General features: G+C 38.3%; 2 protein-coding genes and 1 long non-coding RNA gene across 4 annotated transcripts; all 3 read right to left on the minus strand.

Moving 5' to 3' along the window:
* Positions 1–105: 105 nt before the first annotated feature.
* LOC125066156 lies at positions 106–1,708 on the minus strand. Its single transcript, XR_007119661.1, has 2 exons — positions 1,585–1,708; positions 106–1,497 (listed from the first exon to the last, which is right to left on the minus strand). It is a non-coding gene; the product is annotated as an uncharacterized LOC125066156 (long non-coding RNA).
* A 1-nt stretch (position 1,709) lies between these two features.
* LOC125066454 lies at positions 1,710–5,726 on the minus strand (the record flags this gene model as incomplete). The annotated part of the gene is made up of 4 exons (XM_047674526.1): positions 5,030–5,726; positions 4,314–4,492; positions 3,934–4,015; positions 1,710–2,423 (listed from the first exon to the last, which is right to left on the minus strand). Coding segments are annotated over exons 1-4 (1,281 nt in total), but the record flags the coding sequence as incomplete, so codon positions are not given.
* A 1,908-nt stretch (positions 5,727–7,634) lies between these two features.
* LOC125066291 (transmembrane protein 147) lies at positions 7,635–9,388 on the minus strand. 2 transcript variants are annotated; one of them, XR_007119665.1, is made up of 5 exons: positions 9,211–9,388; positions 8,995–9,133; positions 8,582–8,704; positions 7,949–8,358; positions 7,635–7,864 (listed from the first exon to the last, which is right to left on the minus strand). XR_007119665.1 is itself a non-coding variant. In XM_047674323.1 (4 exons), exons 1-4 carry the CDS (start codon positions 9,285–9,287, stop codon positions 8,011–8,013), a joined length of 687 nt encoding a protein of 228 aa, XP_047530279.1. In that variant the 5' UTR covers positions 9,288–9,388; the 3' UTR covers positions 7,635–8,010. The 2 variants fall into 2 exon arrangements, 1 of the variants encoding a protein (XP_047530279.1); XM_047674323.1 differs by having other exon boundaries at positions 7,635–8,358.
* Positions 9,389–9,706: the final 318 nt, after the last annotated feature.

Consider the following 9,706-nt stretch of genomic DNA (forward strand, 5'->3'; position numbering starts at 1 on the left):
AAATAATACTTTTATAAGTAGGTGGATGATTATATCTTAATTTTTTTTTACATCTACTCAAATATTAATAAAGTCATATAAAGTTAACATGATGACAATTGTTTTATTTTTATTCAATAAACACAATAAATAGAAACCTTCGACAAAAAATGAAATTTAAGCATACAAGATTTTTTTTATTCGACGTCAGAAATTAATAATCGATACTGAATATCAGTCAGAGCCAATAATCGAAACGATATCCGAAACGTCACGTTGCCGCAACCACTAGTGCCGCCCGTCAAACCGTAAACTAGTTGGACAGGGTATAAAAGTTTACGTACACATTTAATATGACATAATTAATGTGTAAAAAAATAGTAAAAATCGATAGTTTGTTCAAAATCATTCATTGATTGAATCATTAATTCAATAATTTACTCTGACTACTCAATCTCTCGTCGTGTAAACTCGAGGTCAAAATTGTAACCTTTTGCCTGCGGACGGAGCGGAGCTGTCGACCCTGCGCTCCGCAGAAATCTAATATTATTATGAAGAAGTCCATTTCCATTATCGAAATTACGTTATGACATTAGACATAGGACAAAAGTTGGTTATTCAACTATATTTTGGATCATGTATGTCCATGTATATATGTCTCTACGAACAGTCACCTGGACTCAACCTGTGGGATCGAGGTTTCTTTGTTCAGCGCACTTATGTACGGACGACTAACCGACGATCGTACCGTATTTAACTACCGAATTACACGCGTATAAGCATTCCTAAAATGGATGCGGCGACTATGATGTTTGTTCGATACAAACATATCGCAAAAGACAAAATAAAACGAAGCAAAAACGAAGCGACAAACTAAATGAAATGTATCAAGTGAATCACTTCAGTCTTATGACTATTTTCCAGAACAGCAACTTACGGACTGTTACTTTTTACATTTATTGCATCGATACATATTATATTATCAGCCGGAGAGCGGAGGCCACATATCCTATATTTTATTTTATAAGTACAATTCATATAAGCACCGCGCCCTCTCTAAACTTTGACGACTAATTTTATTGGTATTTTGGTGTCATGAGTTACAGATGAGTTAGATATTCTACTTCATCTTTGCGTCAAATTCAAGGAAAAACATATGTGAACCGAGAGGAGTCAGTCAGTTAACGACCAACATTAACATTACGACTTTACCGAGAACGTCGGTCCCGTCACAGGTCACATCGCTAAAGGAAATCGAAACACAACTTCCACGAGGGCGGGACGTGTCGCGAGCTGGCTGACGCTCAGCACACTTGGAACAGCTCCGACACGCAGTCCGGCTGCTCGCGCACGAAGCGCAGCAGCTCGGCCGCCGCCGCCGCCAGCTCCGCCAGCGCCTCCGCGCCCCCCGCGCCCGCCCCGCTCACGTCGCGCAGCAGCAGCTCGGCGCCGGCCGGCAGCACGTAGCGCCGCAACCGCGTCAGGTGCGGCAGCACGTCGGCCTCCAGCCCCGCCACCCTGCAACCGCCGCGCCGTCAGTCCCGCCGGGACGCGACGAGTACGCCGGGAGCGCCGGGGGCGCCCCGCGGGAGAGGCGACACTCACTCGACCACGAAGTACTTCCGGTAGGGCAGGCCCGCGTGGCCCGTCTCGGCCAGGCGGCGCAGCGCCAGCGCCAGCAGCCCGTCGGCCGAGTGCGGCGCGGCGGGGCGGGCGCGGCCCGGCGCGGCGGCGGCGGCGGCGGCGGCGTCCGGCGACTGCAGCAGCACGACGCGCGCGTTGTCGGCCGCCAGCTGGCGCTGCAGCCAGTCGGCGGGCGCGCGGGCGGAGGCGCGCACGGCGTCGGGCTCGTACAGGTCCACCACGGCGCAGCCCGCCTCGCGCAGCAGGCGCCGCAGCGCGCCCGCCACGCGCGCCAGCGCCGCGCAGTCGCGCGCGTACAGCAGCAGCACGCGCGCGCGCTCGTCCGCCTCGTTGTTGTTGATGGGCTTCGTCGCCTCCGCCTCCGTCCTGCCAGCGGGGCGACCGACGTGAGCGTCTCGCTCGCGGCCCGCCGGCCGGCCCCGGGGCGGCCGGCCGACGACCCGCCCGGGTGCGCCGTACCTGTCGAGCCAGTGCTGCAGCACGCGCAGCCGCAGCGCGGCGGCCAGGCGGGCGCGGTGCGCGCGCAGCAGCAGCGCCAGCGCGAGCGCCGCCAGCGCGGCCCCGGCGCACAGCCCCCACAGCGCGGCGCGCGACGGGTCGGCCGGCACGGGCGGCGAGCGCTGGTGGCACACGCGCGAGTCGACGCTGGCCTGCGGGCGGAACAGCGCCAGCGCCGCCGTCCAGGGCGCCCGCTGCTGCAGTCGCACGCTGTAGCAGCCGGGCGGCGCCCGCAGCGCGCAGCGCACCTCGGTGCGGGCGGCGCCGCGCGTGCTGCAGTTGCCGCCGATGTCGACGCACCACTGCGGAGCGCGATCGGCATCGTTAGCTGCCTACGTCTTATTATATTTTTGGTATAGACCGTCTCGGGCACGAAATGTGCGATAGGAACTTAGATTGGCCTTGAGAAGAATGTAAAATGTAATGAAAAAATCTACTTTTTTCACTTGAAATATGAACGTAACATTACTGTTCGATTTGAGTTTAGCTTTTTGACACCATCGTCGTGATCATTTTGTTGTTTACGGATAAAAGGGAATCCCTGATAGAAAGTGATGACATCACAAAGACCCAGTAACGTAACGTCCGCTGTGTATACTGAAGCTTGAAAACATTAACACGCTAGTCGTGTTTATTTAAAACGTAGTAGCCTAACTGCTAATAATGATGCATAAATATTAGAGGAAATTCATAGAGATCAAGTTTGGAGTAGCGCCTTGACAGCGCGAGGAAAGGTCAAACGAGCCCGAAAGCGAGACAGCGTACGTGACGTAAACAAATCGTTTATTTCTCTTATTTTTAATCCAGCAAAAATAATTATACCATATATATATTACACGACTTCAACCATATTTTACAGATAAAATTTGATTACACCGAAAGTAGAGACCGCTAATAGAGATAAGCTTTTTTTGAAAGTGAATGCCTCTTTATTTATTATATTTACTCAAAACCCGTAGTAGTTACATTCGTAGCTGCAGTTAAGTTGTTATGCATCAACGTATGTATCTGATATAACAGTCAGTACAGAAGTGAGATGAGTGACTTCATGAGTTCATTCAATTAACTTGTAACTGAAGTGAATATTATCAAACTAAAAAAAAATACACTTTAGATTGTAGATTTCCACTAACAATAGTACAACATGAATATTTTTTTTTTCAAATCATTTAAAACAGATTTTTTATATATTTATACCTTTAAAATAATACTTTGAAATTAGTAATTGTCAAATAAAATGCCAGTTTCACTTTACACTTAACACCTTAATGTAAAAGTACACAGCCGAGAACCCTGAGTGTATGTAAATAAACAAAAAGTGGCATTATTCACAAAATAGCCATGAACTATTAATGAATTATACCTGTAACGTTTTACGACAGGTTTTTATAACGCGCATTTGCATTAATTTAATCAATCGGCTGCTTATAAAATATCAAGAAATGTGATTGCCGTGTGACAACATTATGACTACTATAATACTACTTATTTTGATGGCTTTCTTATCATTTGTCACTTTAATTAAAGTTTTATAGCCTCATGAATGTTACTGTGTCATCGCATATCTCATTAGTAAGTAATGTATTTTGTAATAGCATACTTTTATCTATATACATAGAAATGGTCTGCCTTGCTTTTATTAAAAGTTACCATGTAAATGATTAATTTTTATGTTTTATAATTTCATATATATCATTGGTAATATAATTTGATAGGCTATAAAAATACTTGGATCAGAGAAATAGAATACTTTTTGTATCAGACTAGCAGGATATTAAATGAAAAGGGTATTTAGTGACATATTTTGTTCACCTGGAAGTCTTCTGTACAAAGCTCCATTGTGTAATCAGCGGCTGGCACATAGCTCAGATACCAGTGCACAATGAGCTCCTCGCTGGAAATTTGAAAAAAATATGAAGTGTCATCAGCATACTTCCTAAGCATAAAGATATTTAGAAAAAAAAATCTTCAAAAATTAGAAATATGTTGTATCAGAATTATAAATATCAACCAAGTAAATTTATTTTATTCATGAGAAAAAGAGTATTTAGTGAGCTTTATGCCATTACTCCTCGTAAGAGCTATTATTCTTTGGAGTGTCTAATTGAGTTTAATGTGACAATTCTATTGCACTGCGGAGTCCTTGTAAGAGCTAAACATGTATTTTGTTTTGATTTACTTTCTATACTTACTCTTTACTCAATGCACTAACCAGAGCCTTGCTCTCAGTGAAATGTTCTTTCGGATATGGGTTAAAAACATAGTGTAGAGAATCATGAGGGCTGGAGCTCTTGGTCCCTCGGTGGAGCACCGTCTTGATGTGATAGCATGTGCCATTGAATATTAAATCCAAGTATGTGGAGAAACATATCTGAAATATTTAAATGAAATGTTAATATATGAAATTTAAGATTTTTCAGGTTAGAAAATTACTTTTAATGCCTTGTATAGCATATTTATAGCCTTATTTAGAAATATTTCAATCTGATAGAGCCATTAGTGATGGGCCCCTTTGAAGGTTTTACCGAATAAATATTTATGAGCTTAAATATTACTGATCCAAATATACAGCGAGTTCTATATGCTATGTATTAAGTTCATGTGTATGAAACCATCAATATTTTGAATGGAATGGAGTCACTGACAGATCTGATGTCCATGCAATGAATGTTGAACTAGTCAGATAATGCATAGTGAAATCTGACATTTTATCTTGTTAAGTTTACAAATAGATTTTAATTGGTTGGTTGCATATGGTTATACTTAATGTGCCTTTTAAAAAAAATAGGAAGACTTGACCTTAAAATATAATATTATTTATATGCAAAATCTCGTATCCAGCACTAAGTTGTATGTCAAATGATTATTTTCTACAAATAAAGATATTGAGGAAAATATGGGCACTTACATTAGTACAATTTAAATTAAGATGTACTCTCTCACTAAAACGAGAGTGTACTGCTCCAGGTGGAATGTCAACACTGTATTTCACGCAACGACTGGGCGGCCGAGTATCATCGTATCGCATGACTAGCTCCCAGGTGGTAACATTTTTATCAGCCATCGTACACCACTCTACCCTGTATCGTCCCTCCACATCATCGTTCATAGCTTCGAAAGTTAAGCCGCTTTGTAAATTATCACTACACTTGGCACTGTATTCAGCCTTGGTTAAATAACAGAGAAGTAAAAACAAAAACAACTTTTTCTTCATATTTATTGCTATCGATCACGGCATAACGAAATCACTTATATAGTTTATAAAACATAGTACATGACGAGCAGGCAATGTGTAAAATTTATAAAACAACTGATCAGAGGGTTATCGATGCGAAAAAGTAACTGGAAATTCTAGTCGTAGATAAAAACCATTTTTCAGTAGCGTCACTGATGTTATAAACAGTTATACTCCTAGAGAGACCCCAGCTCCACGACCCCCACGCTATTCCAGCTTTACATGTTAATTGTATCTTTTATATCCTCCAGAAGCGGACTAGGACCTTAAAGTATATTTGTTTATTCGTCCGTTTCAGCTAAATTTGTACTTGTGACCTTTTGATTAAATTTATTACTATTAACAAGGCATAGGTAAGCTGAAGGCATACCATAAAGTACAGATTACAGACTAATTTGACATTGACAGTTCTATCACAGATTACAGTTGAAGAATTAAATTTTATGCATGGCAATAATTATGTTGCTGTAGTATTAAAATATTTTTCTTAATTTAAAAATTAAGACTTAGAAACAGTTCAATAGCTGAGTTATAAGTAAGACATTTTGTAATTTAGCCTAAGTAAAGTTCTTGCACGAAGTGACTTCCCCTCGCACGTATTATTTTCCTAAGTTGTGACTCAACTACCGAACTAGTCAAATTACTCCGCATCATATTTGATGCGTTTTTTTAATTCTTATTTTGCGGTCTTCCGCAGATGAAACAGACGAGACTTCGTAAACTAGGGATAAATTCAAAGACAATCGTAGATGATAATTTTGTCATGGTGAATAATCCTTAAGACTTATCTAGTTAGTCAAATAAGTTTCAGCCTCCTCAACGAGGTGATGATGAATGGTGAGATGCTCTAGTGTTGCTGTCGGCGCTACATGTTCACGAGAAGCTTGTGAATCATTACCACGTTACAGTTGTCTAGAGTTTTAGTGGTAGTGGCTTAGTGGGCCTATAAACACCCACACACACACACACACTATAAACTCCACTTCAAAATTTAGGGCTGTTAAAGTAGATTGCGCTATGCCTAGGTCTCAAGTGCTGGCTATAAACTTCTGTGGCATTTACAAAAAATGATTATTATTGAATAAAACATAATATTTAAAATTGGGTTTTCTCGATTCATTTGCCTTGCTCGTCCGTTTTTCCCGATGTTATGACTGACCATATAAAAAAAACATTATAAAAAAATCTATAGCTGCGATATGGTTCGCTACTCTCGCACGCGATTGACCTGATTTCCGTACCAGTACTTCCAGATATTAATGAGTTCTGATGGTAATTTAACCCTTAATCAGGCATAGTACGATTTAACGACCTCCTAGGTAATTGAAGTTTTATAGTGATCTTTGTCTTTTTTTTTTTAATTCTTAAAAACTTTATTTGGTTACCAATATCCGTATCTTTCGTATGAAGCAAAAATTTTCTACTAAACATTCCGTTTTGGGAAAAATCATGATTTAAAGAAAGTGGTCATTATATGCCCTATACCCGTCTGGCGGTAGTATGATATGGATACTGTTTCCATTATACAAGAGATGATTTTGAAATAAAAATATAATTGTAAATTATTAGGTTTATTATAACAAAAATAACATTCTACGTTTTTTTAACAAAAATAACATTATACGTTTGTTTAACAAAATATTATAATGGAAACAAATTATAAAAGCTCCTTAACAGGCATAGTGCATAATACTACCACTTTTTTTGTCTTAAATTTTATATTTTTTAAGAAACAGTTCTTAGGTATACATTGTACAGGTAAAAATTAAGAACACACCATAATTAAAAATATGTTTTAATGCCAGTGCACATAGGGCCTGATTAAGGGTTAATATCTTCTAGTTTTTTCCAAAGAATGTCTAAGGAAACCTGGTCAAAAGCCTTTGAAAGGTTAAGGAAAAGTGGATACAAGTTTTCAGTTTGTAACCTTTATAGCTCGAAAGCGGAATTTCTTCATGAATGTAACATACCAGTTCTGAATGGAGACAATGTATAATTAATTAGGTCTGAAATATCAGCAGTCTTATTTTTAAAAATGGGTATCACTACTATTTTTACCATCTTTTCAGACCGTCAATGCCAGGTGATTTGCTTCTAGTGATGACGATAATCAAACTGACATACTCAGCAGTACAACTGATACCCAGGTTTTGTCCAGGCTGAGCATCTAGCCTACTATTTCAAATGTTTGTTAACTGTTCTAGATTATTCAATGAATAGTTAAACAAATGTTAATGTTAAGTTTACAAAACTGAAATTGTTACAATATCACAACAAAATAAAAATCATTATTTATTCAGTACCTTTATTGCAACACTTTTGCCATTCACCAGCCATCTATCACTCCTTCTGGTACCATATGCCAATGAGATTACATGGATATAATATAAGATGGTGCTACTATCTCAAGGAAAACGTTAATACTTTCAAGCTACATAAAATTTTTCATTTGTTCAGTTGTTTTAAAATGTTTTTGTTTGTTAGGGTTTTGACATTAATGAATGCAAACTAAAACAAAGAACATTTTATTTTTAATTATAAATTTAACCTACACTTAAATTAGGTACTTATTTTGCTTAATCTGACACTCACCAAATTGTTTTCAAATATAATAAATACAAAGGTTTGAACTTATACTCATCACAAATTAACAGTTATATTCCTATTTGTTGAGCTAAAACTGCATACATAGCTAAAGCAGTGAGGCCAATTGCAGTGGCGTGTACCGTACGAAGACCCAATAAAGCCCAAGCACTGAGAGAAAAAATACTGCCAATGGCTTCTTCTATTAGACTTTTGTATGGAGATATAGCTAAAAGTGTAACAACTATGGGAAAATGTTTTCGAGGCAGGTCACTGCGGGTCCAGAGCCAAACAAGAGCAGCAGTAGAGGCATGCTGTAACAATGCTACGTTGGACTCAGCACATGAACGCACATATCGCCAGTCAAACTCGGAACCTCTTGCACCAACCCAGAGGAGAATACTGCGGGTCACTAGCACCTGTCAAAATAAATTATCTGACTTTAGAATCTACTTTATATTGTACAAATATACTAAGAATCTTTGAAAACTTGAATTTGCCTATTAATTTTGTGATGTAGTATTTTAAACAACTTATTTGATTATATACAATATTTTTTGTTACTCTTGCTTATTTATGCACATCTTAATTAAGAGTACTATAGTTAATTAGACCTTATAAAATCAGACTTGGTTTACTTACCTCAGCACTGGCCCAACCTATTGCTGCTGTCAAGATCTTTGCATGTCCTTTCCCCGGTATTGAATTTAGAGCAAAATATAAGCCAAGAAGATCAGCAAGATCAACTGTAGCTTTCAGAATTTCCTGTAAGTAAGAACAAATTGTTTTTGTAGATAAAGCTATGTCAACTTTTTTTTTCAATATATTTTACTTTGAAATTATTTAATTTCAAAAAGATATTGAAGCAAATAATTAATTTATTGTTGAGAATATCGTTAAAATTTTTGTGTTCCGAATTACGAAGTCATTTTTTTTATCAGTGCCTAACCATGTTTATTTTTATAATAATGTATTGGTTTTTCTGATTATAATGGGTAATTGCTGCTAAATAAATAAATATAAATAAGCTTAAATGTTCATCCTAGAATACTTACAAGAAATATATCATATTCACCGCCTTGAATGTTATCGGAATCGGGAAAAAAAGTTGCTAAGAGCAACATTTTACAAAGTTGTGTGAAAATATAAAGTCCTCCAGCATACACGCATTTTGAAAATGTTGCATATTCAGATCTGGAAGAAATAAAAATTATATCTAACATTGACAGAAAACTTTAATACTTTTAACCTAATTAGATAAATACACTTACATTCCCGAAAATTTATAAGCCATATGATATGGAGCGTAAACTAACGCTAAACAATTCCCGAAGTGATATAAAGTCATTTTGACTTTAAGTTTAATTGTAAATATGGTTTATAATATTTTTTTAATAGAAGGAACCGTAAAAATTTACTTCGAAATACTCCGTTTTTCGAGAGTTGAGTGACTTGTCAAAATAATGTCAAATGCAAGTGACAAGAGTCTCGTGAAGGAAAAAAAAATCACAGATACAGAATTTTCTTCAATAGTTCATTAATTAATTGACGAAAAAGTAATTTTACAAACACATAACTTACACTTGTTACTTTGAAGAGAAAACGTGAGAGAACAATAGGACAAAAATCAGTGCGAGTGATCAGTGATACTTTTTTCATTTTTACACTACGTTTTACGTAGTGAGATGTAATGTATTAATTTATTTATTAGTTTAGCAGAAAACTTTTTTTCAAGTTAATAAGTGTGCATTTTCTTATTGTCGATTA

This window comes from Vanessa atalanta, chromosome 9 (assembly GCF_905147765.1).
Source record: "Vanessa atalanta chromosome 9, ilVanAtal1.2, whole genome shotgun sequence".
In the NCBI taxonomy this organism is placed as follows: Eukaryota; Metazoa; Arthropoda; class Insecta; order Lepidoptera; family Nymphalidae; genus Vanessa; species Vanessa atalanta.